General features: G+C 29.2%; 3 protein-coding genes across 3 annotated transcripts; 1 reads left to right on the forward strand and 2 right to left on the reverse strand.

Moving 5' to 3' along the window:
- Positions 1-420: 420 nt before the first annotated feature.
- LOC120075792 (Concanavalin A-like lectin protein kinase family protein) lies at positions 421-3,016 on the forward strand. Its single transcript, XM_039029466.2, has one exon. It carries the CDS (start codon positions 612-614, stop codon positions 2,694-2,696), a length of 2,085 nt encoding a protein of 694 aa, XP_038885394.1. The 5' UTR covers positions 421-611; the 3' UTR covers positions 2,697-3,016.
- Positions 3,017-13,360: 10,344 nt separating this feature from the next.
- Positions 13,361-14,951, reverse strand: LOC120076216 (uncharacterized). Its single transcript, XM_039029981.2, has one exon. It carries the CDS (start codon positions 14,104-14,106, stop codon positions 13,453-13,455), a length of 654 nt encoding a protein of 217 aa, XP_038885909.1. The 5' UTR covers positions 14,107-14,951; the 3' UTR covers positions 13,361-13,452.
- A 1,088-nt stretch (positions 14,952-16,039) lies between these two features.
- On the reverse strand, positions 16,040-16,989 carry LOC120076217 (protein MKS1-like). The gene has a single exon (XM_039029982.2). The coding sequence runs from the start codon at positions 16,908-16,910 to the stop codon at positions 16,404-16,406; it is 507 nt and encodes a 168-aa protein (XP_038885910.1). The 5' UTR covers positions 16,911-16,989; the 3' UTR covers positions 16,040-16,403.
- Between the last annotated feature and the right edge of the window lie 665 nt (positions 16,990-17,654).

Consider the following 17,654-nt stretch of genomic DNA (forward strand, 5'->3'; position numbering starts at 1 on the left):
AAATGAACGAAAATATTTATAAATAATAACAAAATTTCTCTGTCGATCTATTTTTCTATTAATTATAAATATTTTCAATAGGTTTATGATGTAAAATTTTTAATGTCTAATGTTCAACGAAGTAACAAAGAATCAAGTACTTGAATTTTCTTTATAGTTAAACATGATTAAAAATCATGGTACCTCCATGATCATGGTATCACATAGTTGGAGAGATGTGATAGTAACCGTGACAAGTATCGTCTGATTGGTTACTATTTCATTTTTTAATATTTGAGAGTATTTTTAAAACAAGTGAAGTGTAGAATTAAAACTACAAAACTAAAAACAAAATGAAAAAAAGAAGAAATTTTGGAAAGTTAAAGAGGTATTTTGGATCATTAGCTTAAAATTAAAGGAAATAAAAGTTGTGTTGCTGAAAAATGTCTTGGTGAAGCTAACTACCATGCGATTTCCCGCTCTCTGTTTCTCTCTCACAGCCAAACGGCCAAACAGAGGAAGCTCAGCGGCGGCCGGCGGCCAGTTGTGGATTTCCACTCACTTCTTTCTATTCATCAAACCTTTACGTAAGCTTCGAATTCCAAACCCAATTCCTCTTTTCCCATTTTAGAATGTTGATGAACTTATCTTCTTCTCCGATCACCATCTTCTTCTTCTTCTTGATTCTCTCCCATTTCCCCTTTCTTTCTCTTTCTTTCTCCCCCAATCAAAACATTACCCTCTCCGGTGATGCCCATCTCAGAAACAACGCCATTTTTCTCACTCAAGAACTCAATTGCCTTCCCTTTTCTCCAAATTCCTCTTCCTCTTCTGGCTTCGGCACCGCCTTCTACATAAACCCAATTCGCTTTCTTGATTTCTCCTCCAATTCCACCGCTTCTTTCTCTTCTAGTTTCTCCCTCTCCATCCTCCCCACCCCACTCTGCCCTTTTGCCGACGGTATCGCTTTCCTCATCACCTCCGATCCCAAATCTTTCAGCCGCTCTAGTGGCTACATGGGCCTTCCCGAGTCCCCTCTTAATTCCCATTACTCGTTTGTCGCCATCGAATTCGATACCAATTTCAATCCGAATCTCGGTGACATTAATGACAACCATCTAGGTCTTGATGTCAATTCAGCTACCTCTTTGACCTCTGTGGATTTGGGATCCAGTGGCATTGTTCTCAAAAATGGCAGACAGATTACTGCTTGGATTGAGTATAGAGATGACTCGAAAACGATTCAGGTTTGGGTTGGTTATTCACAGACAAGGCCTGTAAATCCTCTTCTAGTTGCGCAGATTGATCTCTCTAAGAAATTTAAAGAATTTATGTATGTGGGATTCTCTGCTTCTAATGGACAGGGCTCTGCTCTTTATATTGTTGATCGATGGCGATTTCGAAGTTTTGGGTTGATTCCTTCTTTGAGTCCTGTTGATACCATTAATGAAGGAGATTGTTTTATGTGTTCGTCGGAGGATTCAAATTCTAATAGTAGTAGTTTTGTTGATGCTCGTAAACAAAGGAAGAAGACTGGAGAGCTGACTCTTGGATTGGGAGGTTTGGCTGCATTTATTTCTTCTATTACTGTAATTTTTGGTTTGGTTAGTTTTGTTTTGATAAAGAAGTTGAGAGGTAGAATTTGTAGAGGCAGAGCAATTCATAGAACTTGTCAAGTTGAGATGAACAAAGTTCCAACAAGATTGTCTCTTGGGGAAATAAAGTTAGCTACAATGGGGTTTAATCAAAATAGAGTTGTTGGGGAAGGTGGTTCTGCAACTGTTTACAAAGGATCTCTTGCATCAGGTGGAGAAGTTGCTGTTAAACGTTTCGAGCAAGGTACAGCGAACAACCGTTTGTGCAATCCTTTTACGACGGAGTTTGCAACGATGGCGGGATGCTTACGACACAAGAATTTGGTTCAGCTTCATGGATGGTGTTGTGAAGCAAATGAGTTGGTGCTTGTTTATGAGTATTTGGCTAATGGAAGCCTTGCCAAACTTCTTCACAAAACCTCCCCCAATTCACAATTTGTACTTCCTTGGAAGAAGAGGTTTTCCATAGTTCTTGGGGTTGCTTCTGCATTGACATATCTCCATGAAGAATGTGAGAGCCAAATTATCCATAGAGATGTCAAGACTTGCAACATTATGCTCGATGCAGATTTCAATGCGAAACTTGGGGATTTCGGTCTAGCAGAGGTGTATGAACACAGTTCAATCACAAGAGAAGCAACCATACCAGCAGGAACAATGGGATATCTTGCACCTGAATACGTTTATTCCGGTGTTCCCACCGTCAAAACCGATGTTTACAGCTTTGGTGTGGTGATGCTCGAAGTTGCATCGGGAATGAGACCTGTAAATGAAGAGGGGACCGTGCTAGTCGATTGGATTTGGGATCTATGGGAAGTGGGGAAGCTGATTGAAGCATCTGATTCAAGGTTGATGGGAAAGTACAATATAGTAGAAATGGAGAGAATGTTAATGGTAGGACTTTTTTGTGTACATCCAAATCATGAAAAGAGGCCAACTGTGAAAGAAGCAGCAAGAATTCTAAAAGGGGAAGCACCACTTCCTGTACTGCCATCAAGGAAACCAAGGGTCAGCATTAGGCCTGTTTTTCCTGATGAATCTGATGACATAGAAAATCCTTGTGCCGATTATCTCGCCTTCGACGAATTGGCTTGGATGACTCCCAAGAGTCAGTTTAGTTAGCTGAACCATAAACCGATTTTGTTCTCCTTTTCGATCAACGGCACGGGGCCATGGAGATTGCAAAGAATGACTTCAAATGTTGCAAATGAAGAAGCAGTCAGGTAAAAGGAATTGAAATCACAGAGGTTTGTTGTATAAGGTTTTTGTTTCTGTGGTCAAAGTTTAAGGATAATGTCTTAAAAAGGGAATTTGTTTGGTATTAGAATGTGTTACATTAAACAAGGCAATGATAGTTTCATGAATAAGAATTCAAAGGAGAATATGATGTTAGATTGCTGTTGTAGGCCCCAAAACTGAATTTATTGCTGAAATATTCTAACTGGTTGAGACTCTCCTAAAAACCACACCATTATAAATGGTCAAACTAAAGTACACATATGCCCTTCTCTTTCCTTCTCTCAATTGTGTCTTTCCATTATTTATTTATTTTCACATAAATAAAATTCATTTTATGAAAAATATATACATTCAAATTTATTTAAGTTTAGTTTCTATTTGGTTCATAGGTCTCAAAATATTATACACTTAATTCTTAGATTTTGAGTTTGGTTTTAATTTACACCAAATTTTAAAATGTTACAATTTTTTTTTTGTTTCAATTTGTTTTCTAAGTTTCAAGATTATGATTTTTTACTGAATACTCGCTTTCTATTTTCAATGTTAATGCTTATCGATTAATTTAAAATTTTTATAATTAATTATATTTCACTATTTTTTTCATCACTATTTAAATTAAGTTAATTTTACTTCCCAATTTTTTTTAACTAATTAATAAACATTAAGAGTAAATGATTGAAATTGAAGTGAGTATCTAATGGTCAAACTCAAGTACACCAATATCCTTCTCTCTCTTCCCTTTATTCTGTCTCCCTTTAGGAAAAAAAAAACTGACCATTTTTAAATATAAAAATATAAAACAAAATATGTACAAAATATAATAAAATTTTAAAACTATCAATGATAAACGTCTATCAGTATCTATTAGTGGGATTGTTAGACACTAATAGAAATCTATCGGGGTTTATTATTGGTAGTTATAAAATTTTGTTATATCTTGTAAATATTTTCAACAGTTTTACCATTGGAAATAATTTCCCTATTCAGGATTTCTTACAATGATTTGCATATTTTTTTTTAAGTACAATGGTTGAATTTTTAGTCAAATTCTAAAAATAAAAACAAAATTTTAAAAGCTATAGCCCGTTTGGTAACCATTTTGTTTTTTGTTTTTGTTTTTGAATATTAAGCCTTGTGGGCACTACATTCACCTCTAAATTTTCTTTGTCATTTATTTTTCACCGATTGTTTAAAAAACTCAGTCAAATTTTGAGAACTAAAAAAAGTAACTTTCAAAAAGTTGTTTTTGTTTTTAGAATTTGACTAAGAATTCAACCACTGTACTTGAGAAAAATGCAAATCAATGTAAAAAATGTGAATGAAATCCTACTTTTTTTTAGTTTTCAAAATTTGACTTTTTTAAATTATTGGTAAAAATTAGGTAATAAAGTAAAAAAATTTAGAGGTGGAAGTAGTGTTTATAGATTTAATTTTCAAAACCAAAAACCAAATGATTACCAAACGAGACCTTAGTCTTTAGATTTGGTTTTAATTTACTTTCCCGCTCTCAAAATGTTAGAATTTTATTATTGAGATTTGAGTTTTATTTCAATTTGTTTTTTAAGTTTTAATATTTATATTTTGAACTTCGATTTTTCACTAAATACTTCATCTTTAGTGGTAATGTTTATGAATTAATTTAAAATAATTATAATTAATCAAGTTTCACTATTTTTCATCACCATTAAAATTAAATTAAGAAGTTCACTTCATAATTCTCGCAAATTAATTAATAGACCTCAATGGTCAATGATTGAGACTAAGGTGATTATTTAATGAAAAATTTAGATTAAAAATGTAAATCTTGAAATTTAGGGGAACAAATTGAAACAAAACTCAAATCTCAATGGTAAAATTGCAACATTTTGAAACCTATGGACTAAAAACTAGGAACTAAATTGAAAATTAAACTCAAAACTTAGGGGCGTTTGAGGCAAGAAGTTGGTTATTATAATCATAGGTTATTATAGTTGATGCTATTTTAATTTGAGAAAAAAATATTAAACACTACAGTAAAGAATAAATAAAATGATGAATATAAAATAGTAAAAACTATAGCAAAAAGTAAACACGGTAGTAAATAAGGTTTTGAAATAGTGTTGATTGTAGCTAATTGGGAACTACAAAATAGTATTTACTATAGAACAGATAAAAACCTGGTGGTCGAAAATATGTTTTTTCATTTTTTTTTAAAAAAAATATTTTTAAATTTAAATAATTTTGGGTAACCTTATGAAGGCGTCATGACTACGTCTCCATGACTTAGTTCTACAACTTGGGATTAAAAGTTAGAATTATTTTCTTGAAAAGTCATGGTTGTGTTTCAAGTCAACCATTGTTGCAATTTGGATGGAGACATCTTTTTTTCTTTCACCATTTTTTTGGGTTTTCTTATAATATAATATACAAAAAAAAAAAAAAAAAGGTTTTGAAAATATTTAACTACTCCCACTTTAAACCATACAAAAAAAAAAGGAAAAAAAAAAAAGAAAAAGGAGAGGCAAATCTAATTGTATCATTATGCTTAACTTTATAGACTTTGCATCATATAAACAAATATTAGAAATGTTTATGGTCTTATGGCTGTCTTTTTCAATTGCAATACTTTTCACCTTTTCACCTAAAATGGTTTTCCATTTTCTAGAAATAAAAACTTTGGATGTTTTTTAATCTTCCATGATGGTTGGTTGAAAACTTGACAAATTTAATTGAAGAACTAAGTACAAGTTTGAGAGTGATGGTTGAAATATTGATTTTATGAAAAGAGATTTAAGTACAATTAATTTTGTAATAATGAGTTTTCATATAAGTATATTGATGTTTGGTTTTTCAAGCTTTTAAAAATGATTTTCATACATTTAGATGCGATTTTGAATTATTATGTTTGGTCAAATTACTAAAAATGATATTTTATATTTGAAATATTATTTGAAAATGGCAAAAGGTTGTTAAGGACAAATTCGATATTTCAATAAAGGAATAAAATGAGGACAAGATGATCCCCACTAAAAACCACCTCTCAATTCATTCTTGAAAATAAAATTTAAATGATTTTAGATTTTATAAAATCAATTTCAATATTTGCCAAACACCAATATTCTTAAGAAAAGTGATTTTGGTCCTATCATCCAAACATAGCCTAATTAACTGTATGTTTGAGAGTGGTTTTGAAATGGTTAAAATGAATTTTGTCATGCTCAAAATTACTCAAAACCACACAGTTAACCACTCAAATTTAATTTAATATTTAACCACTTTTAAATGTAATTTTTAATTAATCAAAATTAGTTTTGAATGATTAAAAATATGTTTCATGGTGAAAATGACAAAAGTGATTTGTGAAAATTCATTTCCTTAATAAAATAACATGTAATTTTTTAAATTTGATATTGGTGGGTTATTTATTATTATTATTATTATTATTATGTAATTTTCAGTTTATATATATTTTTAAATGCTTGTGGATAAATTAAAATGTTTTTTTTTTGTATTCAAAGACTACTTTTGAAAACAAACCATAGTTTATGACATAAAGATGGCGCTCTTTTGACTTTTTTTTTTTTTTTTTTTTAATTTGTTTGGCCCTCTTTTTACAAATTTTTTTTCTGTTTCTATGTTATTTTTTTTAAAAAAAAATATTTTTTAAGGACATTATTATTTTTTCTTATCTAAACCCAATTTATTTATTTAACAAAAATAAAAATGATAAAGCATCGAATCAATTTTTTTTTTCTTTAGAATAAATCGAAATGAATCTAAAAATATTGATAATGACATTCTTTTGAAATCGCTTGAATTTGAAATTGTTCTATTCATAGTGTTTATTTACACAAATAATAATTTAATTAAACAATTACAGTTACCTCATACTCTTTTCATATCTCTAACCAACTAAAAACACTATCATTTAATAAAATATGAGTGCATAATGAACCCTTTTTTTAAAAAAATGAAAACAATTAAATTTTATCTTAAAAACCATTTAAATAGATCAAATAACAACCCATTAAAAACTAATAAGAAAAGTGAATCAATATTTTTAATTCAATGACAATATAAATAGTCAAATTAAACTTATTTCAATCAATATATATAAAGTATGTATTGTCAAGAAGATCGTTAAGTTCAAATCTCTCATTCTCTTATTATACTAAAAAGGTAGAAAATAATAATCAATATTACGACAAGGAAAAATGTAAAATTCTTTAAAATATCTCGTGAGACAATCATACACCTCATAAAAAAAAGAAATCAAGATCGAATACATTACGAAAGAATAAGATTACTCATCTATAATAGTTGTATTATTATTAGAACAACATTTGAGTACATCTTAATCGAGCTTTTACCCATCTATTCACAGTCTACTCAACCGAACCTTTACTACAAGAATTTCACACTTTAAAAAAAAAAAAGAATTGAGTAAGAAAATTAGTAGTAAAGAAAGAAAGAAAGAAAATTAAAGATGGGGATTAATTGTGAGGATTAGGAAATTTGGGTTTGTAGTAAAGAGGGGGCAGAGGATTCTTGAAAATGGGAGGAAGAGGATAAATTAAATCGGAATACAAAAAAGGATTAAAATTAGAACTTGGATTTGATGATAATGGAGTTGAGAGATTTGATAATAATGGAGTTGGAGGATTATTATTATTCATTCTGAAATTATTATAATTGGGAACAGAGGATTTAAGAACAGGGTCTGTTGCCGGTGCCGGCTCTTCCCAACCGCCGTAATCGTAAATACTCAGTTCTTCTTCTTCCGACGACGGTGTCACCGGCGGCAACGTAAAAGCGTTTGGAGAAACCGGCGGCAGAGAAATGGGGCTGGGTGACAGTATCCCCACAGGCACACATTCTTCCTGGCGATCGGAAAATGTAGAACTACAAGGGTGGTAGGAGATGGATCCGTCGCCGTCGCCGCCGGTGAGGAATTGTTGGACCATGTATCCAAAATCTGAGGAATCATCAACTTCTTCCACTTCAATCGTCTCTGTTGGCGGCGGCCGGGCTTTGGGGGCCCTCGGCGGCTGTGGCGGCTTCTTCATCTTTCGCTTTCGGGACTTTGGTGAACTCATCGTGTTCATATTTCTTTCTTTCAACATTTAACTTCTTCTATCTTTCAAATTGTTTATATATATATATATACACACATTGTACATTCTCCATAACTCCTTAGGGGCTATTTTGGGCCTAACATGAGATATATATCCTTACATCCTATACTATTTCAGTGTTTGAAGGCTCATTATCGATTTTTAATTGTTTGTAGGCCAATTTTCGGGAGTGTTTCGTATCATCAACATTTTTCTTCCGTGTATCGTATATCATATTATATCAGTATTTAAACATACTTATCATACTCGATAATACTCGATCAGAACTCTCTAAACATCAGAACTCGCATTCCTATATCATGTCACATATCAAACAGCCTCTTAGTAATAATAATTAGGAGTGCAACAAAAAATCTAAAGATCGAAAAACCAAATCAATTCAAATCGATCCACTGGTTTGATTTTGTTTTTAATATAAAATTGGACATGTTAATTTATATTTAGATAAAACAAAAAAGTATTAATTCGTATTGGATTTTAGTTAAAAAAAAACAATCAAAACTGAACAAAACCAATGATATATATACTCTTAAAAATAAACTCTAACATTAGATTTCTTTTAATGTTTTAATTATTATATTGCATATATATTTATTATTTAGGAAAAATAGATAAATTATTATAAAGTGTTTATGTTCTTTTTTTTTTTATTTAGCAAGTGCCGATAAAAAAAAAAGGTCAAATTCAATATATGGAGAAAACAATGAACCCAATTTTAAGTTTAAATTAACAAATCGAACCAATTCAAAATAAAATTGGAAATAAAAATTAAATTTTAGAAGAAAAGAAGAAAATGTATAAAATTGAGAACCAAACCAAACCAAATAAAAACTAATTCGTTGGTTTTTTCTTTATTGGACATCGGTTTGAATTTCTTTAAATTTACAAAATCGAACCGACTATCACCTTTGATAATATATTTTTTTTTTTGGAAAAAATACATTTTTTTTATTTAAGTTTTGAATTTAGATTTTATTTGGTGTTTTAAAAATGTTAAATACGCATTTAAGAAGACAAGATAATAATAACTTATTTGGAGAAGCAGGTAAATTAACTCAAAAAACTATTTTAAGGTTTTTCTAAAAATTGATGGTTAGCAAATTTTATTAATTTTTTCTCATACGACAATAATAATTTAAATTATGCGAAAGGTTACATTTTATGGATGTTAAAAACCAATTAATTTGAATCAAGATCGGTATCTAATCAATTCCTTTTTTGTTTTGTTTTTTAGCATTTAAGAAGACATGATTGTTTATTAATTAGTACTTATTTGAGAACATTTATAAATATAATTAAAAAAAGAACTATTTGGAGTTTTTTCTTCCAAAAAAAAAGAAGTAGATAACTAATTTGATAATAGCTTATGTACATTTAATTTTTTCAAACATGAACAAGATTATACATATGAATAATTCATTGTTTTGTTTTTAATTAAATAATTATTTACTACTATCTTATTTAAAAGTACATAAAAACATAATTTAACAATTCATTTTAATGAATATTTATATTATTTTAAAATTATATTTCACTATTATTGTACTCATTTCAGTTGAATTTACTGTTTACTGTTAATATTTTGAAGAAGTAAAAAAAATATCATTCAAAGTAAATTTAAAAGAATTGAATATTGGTTCATTTGCTTCAAATTGTTAAAACTTTTTATTGGAAAAACTAAAAACAAAAAATAATAAATGAATCTATAAAATTTTCCTATGACATGTTTCATATTAAAAAAAAAATTCAAGATACATTGTTATTAAAGTTATTGATAATTTAGTTTTACTCAAAACCATTTAAAATTATAAATAAAGATATCTTACTTCAATTTGATATCATGTCTAATATTTACAAAAGTTATATTCGTTCAACCTTTTATATTTCATTTTATGAAATAATTATGCTTCAAATATTTTTAGCTGTATTCAACACAATTCATATTCATTATAAATTAGTTAAATAAAAAATATATATAATTCCAATTATCATATATTTTACTACTAAAGATTTTAAATCACGTACATCGCACGTATCTCCGAGTAATAAATAACTAAAAGTGAGCATAGGAATGAAAATCTTAAAGCTTATGATTAAATTACGTAGAAATCGTGGTTGGTGGAAATTTGATTCTTCCAACCATATATTTGTCAAAACAAACAAATAATTCAGTAACATAAGTGATAGAAATTTAGACTCGTAAAAGATTAGGGTGAATATCAAGAAGATATATATCTATTTTTTTTTTGTATCGTAATATATATATATATATATATATGCTTTTACCTTTATGGATTAAATAATACTTAAAACATTTATCGATCCCAATTTATTTTTCAAATAGAAAAATTTTCGAGTATTATGATAGTATGAAAAAATTTTCATACTACATCTATTGTACTGATGATAAGTATATAGAGAAGACTTAACTTTCCCTTTAAAATGGAAAAAAAAAAATATTTACTACTACTATAGTATATACTCCTTCTATTCATTATTTGATATGTCGTTAAATGATTTATTAATTTATTAATTATTTATTCGGTGTATTCCATACAATTCTTAAATATTACTATTGTACCAAAGAATAGTATATTTTTGCCATATCAGATATGATACTCTCTCATGTTGACCTGCATGAATATTTTCAAATAATTTTGGAAAAATTACCTTTTTGGTCATCAAGTTTGAAAAATATGTGTTTGGTCTCTTAGTTAAAAAAAAAAAGTACCTTTTTAGTCTCTATGCATACTCATTCGGATTTTGAGTTTTCAAAATGTACCTTTTTAATCTTTGAGTTTTTAAAAATAGGTTTAAAAAGTCCCTCAAATGACTTTATACTATTGTTTTTGAATAATTATATTACATGTTAAATTAGAAGAATAATTTTTAAAAACCACATCCTCTCTAAAATTATTTTTTTTCTAATTTCAAATATTATATAATTTTTTTAAAAAAATCAAACAAAAAATACTTCAGGATATTTTAAACTTATTTATTTATTTTTTATAAATTTGGAGACTAAAAAGATACACTTTAAAAATTCAGGACCAAATACACATATAATTTTCTATATAATTTTCTCTATAATTTTTTTTAGCAAAAAGGTTAAGAAGAATAGGTATTATTGTTGGGGTTTCTTTTCACCATTTTTTTTTTTTTTTTTTGGGTTTATCTCTTCATAAGATAAACAAAAAGAGGGTTTGAATACATTAACTACTCCCACTTGAGACCATGTACCAAAAAGGGGGGCAAGTCTCATTGAATCATTCTACTTTTTATTTTATTTTTATTTTTATTTTATTTATTCTATTATATTATATGGTACATTGTATCCTTATACTTGACATTATAGACTTTGTATCATAAAGAAATATTAAAAACATGGATATGATTTTATGGGTGTAATTTTCAAGTGAAATATTCTTCAATATGATTTTCATATAAACTTTTCAAAAATCATCTTCTAGAATAACACTTGGTTGTTTAATAATCTTCCAATAAAGGGTTGGTGAAACCTTGAGGACTAATGATTTGTGGAATTCATTTCTTTTTTAATAAATTAATTGAGGCTGTTCCACATATACCTAGCTAAGAAATTATTAATATATTTTTAAAAAAATATATTTTCAGGAAATTAATATATTTTTTTTCTTAAGTAAGACCTATTGTTTATTTAACAAGAACAAAAAAAAAAAAAGGAACAAAAATGAATAGAATTGTAATATATAGAAATCAGTATAAATCAATGATGATGACATTTTATTTTGAAATAAATACTTGCATAAAAAATTTAGCCAAAGAAAAAAAGGAAAAGAAATAATAACTAGACGCATTTACATTTACCCCACGGAGATAGAACCATTATAGACAATCAATTTTAATATATTTTATTCAAGTACTATATTAACTTATTTGAAAATATCAAATAGCAACTCATCAAAATTATAAGCAATAATGAACCAATTAACTACAATAATAACTCGAAAGTTTGCTCTTTTTTTAGTAGGTTGGTTTGCAGCTCAAAATATTTGATTGAAGTATGTCGGGAGGACTTGGGCGATTTGGGGTGACAAGAATAAATCTATTATTTCAAAACTGATTCTTTCTATTCATCATCGATGTGATTAGATTTTAGACTATTTGATTCGTATTAAAACTAAACACTTTGACCATAATAGTTTTCAATTCATTGTCATTCCATCAGACAACTTTGGCAATAGGTCAATCCACATACTTCTTGTTGATGTTGCTTGCTCCTCTAATACGAATGTAATTAGGTTTGGTGGGGTCATTGCTACGATGCAGGGAACTATTCTGCCACTCTAAGTGGGCATCATGCATCGTTTTCAAGTGTTAGCTATTTACAAAGGCCTCAGGTTGGTTTTTAGAATGGAGCTTAATGATATTATAGTCCTTTCTGACTCTTTGTCTATCATTCAAATCCATACCTGAAAGTGGCTAATCAGGTTGCAGATATATTCAGGGCATCCTTCCTTCCTATTCGTCGTTGATGCTCATTGGTTGGCTCGTGAGGGCCTATCGGGGTTAAGTCTATTACGACTTAATTCTTTCTCATCTAATATATCAATTTTGTATTCTAGTGATGTGTCTTTTGTTAGTTAATTTTCTCATATAAAAAACTATTCCAATTTTTTTTTTTTTTTCAAAAGAGTTGTAACATTTATTTTTTCAATCAAAGGAGCCATTGTTATTGAAAATATTACACAATAATAAATTATATATGATAGAAAAAGAAAGAACAAAAATCTAAAATTCTTTCGAATAGCTTGTGATAAGTCAAACACAAACATAATAATAATGGAAGAAAATAAGATTGAATACAAATTTTCCAAGAAAATGAGATTTAAAAAGAGTTGTTAAAGTCCTATTTATTAGATTTAGTTTAGATTTATTTAAGATTTACTATAGATTTTATTCTTTTGTCGTATCTTCTAAAATAAGGAAATGTTTGTTGTATGCACTTCACATTTTGATAGAATTATCAAAATTCGAAAATTAAGTTAAAGATAATCATTTCGTTTTTCTTTTTTAAATTAAGCTTCCTACTTCCAAATTTCTTTCCTTATCTACTTTTTATCAATGATTTAAAAAATCAAATAAAAATTCTTTTTGAAATTTAGAATTTGATTAAGAATTCAACCAGCTGATAATCAAAAACCTTATTAATTTAGGTCTAAATTTAGAATTAAGCTTATAGAAACTCTTTTCACATCCAAAGTTAAAGAAAAACATAATTTTTTAAAAAAATTTAAATTTGAAATAAATTTAATTTAAAAAAATCTAAAACCAGTGAAATAATTACCAAACAAAACTTAAATTTTAATTTTGATACAACTCTCTCCAAATTTAAGGGTATATAGGAATATATATTTTTTGGTATTATTATCTTATATGAAAAATGGTGAAATGTAACAACAAAAGAATATCGTCAAAGAATCTTTTCTACAAATTTCCAAATTTCACAGTAACAGAAAAGGAAAAAAAAGAAAGAAAAAATGGAATTAATTGTTGTGGGGAAAATGATTGGGTGGGAAGAACAAAGGAGGCAGAGGGGTGTTGAAACTGGGCGGAATTTCCGTATTCAACGTACGAAATGGAGACGGAGGAACTCTGAAATTGGGAGCGGGTGGCACCGGCGCCGGCAGAAGCGGAGGCGGAGGCAGAAGTGGCGGTGAATCAACAACAGGGTAGGACGATAATGCCGCCGGCTCTGCCCATTCTTCTAGTAAATCAAAAATGCAGAGTTCTTGGTCGGACGAGGATGGTGGCAGCGGCAGCGGCAGCGGCGGCGGAGGAGACGGTGACGGAGTAAAGGCATCGGGATAAACGAGGAGGGGAAGAGAAGTGGGGGTTGGGGAGAGAATTCCCTGTGGGCGGTCGTCCGGGGGCTGAGGATCGTGGTCGTTAGAAGTACAAGGGTATTGGGGTGGCGGACGATTGGGGTCGCCGGTGAGGAGTTGGACGATGTACTTGAAGTCTTGGGGGGTTTCTACTTTGATGATCTTCGGCTCATTTTCGTACCTTACGACAGGCGACGGCGCCGCCGTCTTCGCCGTCTTCGGCGGCCGTGGCGGCTTCTTGATCTTTCGAGAATTGTTGGAGATTTGGCGTAGTTCTTTTCGTCCCTCCCCCGGAGGGGAACCCGAAGAACTCATTATTAATGTTTTGCCCCTTCTATTGATTTCTTTCACAAATTTAGCCCCCTTTTCTTTTTTATAACCTCTTTAATTTCACAAAACCTTTATTTTCTTCTTAATTATTATATCATCATATAACTTTCAATAACTACAATTTTCAACTTGAACATACTTCAACTATTACCGCTATATTTTTCTTGGTTCGATTTTTTTACCTCTATTCTACTAAAACTCTCATGGTTCAAAAAGCTCTTGATCACAGAATCATTGTACCCGTACAAATAAAATGTTAAAATACCATGTTCGTCAATGGGAGTACTTAAGACTCATATAGCCGTAGTGACTAATGATACCAAAATTATTTTACAATGGAAAGGTTGATACATAATGAAAGCTTTTTTTCTTTAAAAAAAGATTTATTGGACATTTGAAAGTATAATTAAAGATTAAAATTGAAGTCCTAATTTATAGAGACCATAATGGTATTTTAACTAAAAAAACCTCCAAACTACATATTCGGATTTCATAAAATGGCCATAAAACCTTACTAATTTTTAGTACATATGAGTTCTTTTTCACATGAAAATAAAATAACTCAACGGTAATTGATATGTATTTTTTTCATGAAGTCAAGATTCAAATCTCTCCTACTTCTTCGTTGTATCTATCTATCTATATTGAATCACACATACGTATTAAAATGTTGGTATGCTAATGATTTACCAAATTCATCAAATTTAATGTATTTAACTTTATATATTTTGTTATTCTTTTAATATTTAAAGATGGTAAGAATTTAATTGCTACATACTAAAAAACAGGTTGTTGCTAAATTGAAAATATAAAGACCAATTTGTTATAAAAAAAATGTTTGAAGACTAAATTATTTCTCTAATCAAAATTCGAAGAAAGAAGAATAACGGTAGAATAGAATATACAATATACATTTTTTTTTTTTAATAAAAACAGAAAAAAGTACATTTAAATGTAGTTATTTTGAATTTGGCACATGTTATGTGTGCAGGTTCAACTAATTTGTTATTTTTAAGATTTTTAAAACGATTGCTCTAAATAATATATTCAAGATGTTAAGCAAGCATCCATTAAATTGACTCTTAAAATTTAATCATGGTTTCGAAAAGTTTATTATTAGATCTAGATATTAATTAACACGCATAAAGCTAAGCTGGGCTTTATATAGATAAAACTAATCAATGGCAAAAATAATTAATAAGCATAAATTTATAAATAAAAAGGAATAATTAATAAATAAATAAATTATAACTTTTATGAGCTATTTGGCAAAATGTTTTTTCCTTTCTGTTTCATAATTTAAGGTGAAATTTAAATATAAATAATATGAACCCTTTTTAAGATTTGGATTACAAATAAGAGTTGATACGTTTTTTTTATCTTTAAAAAACTACAAGTGGTAGGAATGCTTTCCAAATAAAATAAAAATAATTTCCCAAAGGCCAAAAGTAGATAATCTTCATTAATTCTTACAACTCATCTAATTCATAAAAAGAAAACCAATTGGTTCATAGAATATTTATAAGAAAAAAAAAAGAAAAGAAAAAAGAGGCTTTTTATTACAAATAAATGTAATAAAATGTTTAGTCCCGTTTAATAATTATTTGATTTTTTTTTTGTTTTTAAAAATTAAGCATATTTCATCCACATATGTGTATCTTTCCTAAATATAATGATTGAATTATTAGTTAAATTCAAAAAACAAAAACATTTTTTTGAAAGTACTTTTTTTAGTTCTCAAAATTTGGTTTAGTTTTTTAATTTTTTATAATAAAAATAAAAGACAAAATGATTACGAGACATTAATATTTTAGATTGGTTGGGTAATGTCTCAAACAAAAAATAAAACAGAGAGAGAAGAAATAAAAGTCAAATATTGTCCCTCTCTCTCTAAAACACAAATCAAATGGTCAAATACTTAAAAGAAAAGATGTTAAAAGGCATTATTATTAGAATCTATATAGAATAACTGGAAAATTTCAATGAAGAAAATTTTCATTAATGTGACAAAAAATGGGCACCAAAAAAAATGAAACTCCCAAGTATATAATAATGTCCCATCTAAAAGTAGCCACCGAATAAGAAAAAGAGGAAGAAAAAATAAAATAAAATAAAATACGAGGACTTACACAGGATAGCAGAGGGGAAGATCATGATGAAGCCATTAAAGAAGGATCCAATTCCAAGTTGTAGATTGAAGAATCCAACAGATGGGTAATTTTTTTTTCATTTAATGTCAGCCCAATAATAATAATGATGATGATGAAATGATTGACAAAAAGTTAATGGAAATCAGGGAAGTTTTGTTGGAAGAAATCTAGAGATGAAGAAAAATGATTGGTAGCTATAGGGCTAAAGTCTTGGAAAAATTGTGTAAAAGGACTAGGATCAGTCGCGGCCGCTGCCATGGCGGCCTGTGGCGGTGGAGTGAAAATATTCGACGAAATCGGCGGCAGCAACCCCGGCGTTGGTGATAATATCCCATGACCGACTCTCTCAACTCCTTGATCTATACTATTCGTATTCATCGACATCGACATCGACGTAGGATGATCAAGGGCATCATTAGACGAGGAGGGTCGGAGGCCGGTGAGGCGTTGAACCAAGTCCTTGAACTCGGTAGGTTCGGTGTGGATGATCTTGGGAGAGACGGTGTAAATGATGACAGGCCGATGCGGTGGCGGGTGCGGCGGGGGGAGCGGTGGCTTTTTGATCTTGTGGGAGTCTTTGGTGATCTTGAGGGCGGCGGGGCGGGGGCCTTGGAGGTGAACTTCTTTTCTTTCAGGCATAATTGGTAATTAGATTATTAGTTGTTGAAGAAAGAAAAAAAAGAGACATGAGAGTTGAAAGCTATATTAAGGTAGAAAATTAAATTATGAGAAGTTGAGTATATAATATATATACCCATATATATATATGTGTGTGTGTGTGTTAAGGGTTTCTTGGTGGTTTAGAAGTTTGAAATTGTCTATATAAAAGAACCCATTCTTTCAGTGTTGAAAGTGTCCAACCTAAGTCTTCAAAACCGTATATAATTATTACGTGGATGTTCTTTCCATGCTGACCTGGTATATATGTTTTCCAAATTATTCAATAATCTATATATTTATTTATCTCTTCCCTTCATGTATTTTTTTTAAGAGTGTTCATGAATTCAATCGAGTTTGGTTGAATTTTTTTTTAGATCCAGTGGATTTGTAAATTTCTTTTAACTTAAATAATACTTATTATATAGAACCAAACTCAACCCAACATTCAGATTACTTGATTCAATCATTTAAATTGATTTTCTAAAAATAAATAAAAAGTTATTTAATTATTTTCATTTGTTTATTAAAATTTGTCACTCAATTTCAATTTATCAAGAAAATTTTCTTGTAAAATAAATAATCCAAAAAATCAGGAAATTAAATAAAATTAAAATAAATATAGGTATATTTCCTATAAGTTTTTTTCTTGCTTTTATCATTTGTCAATTGAAATATAGTTTAAGTGTCTAAGTATTTTGTATCCACGTTTTTAAGATTATTATG

Source organism: Benincasa hispida, chromosome 4 (assembly GCF_027475165.1).
Source record: "Benincasa hispida cultivar pf3 chromosome 4, pf3_genome.v1.1, whole genome shotgun sequence".
NCBI lineage: Eukaryota > Viridiplantae > Streptophyta > Magnoliopsida > Cucurbitales > Cucurbitaceae > Benincasa > Benincasa hispida.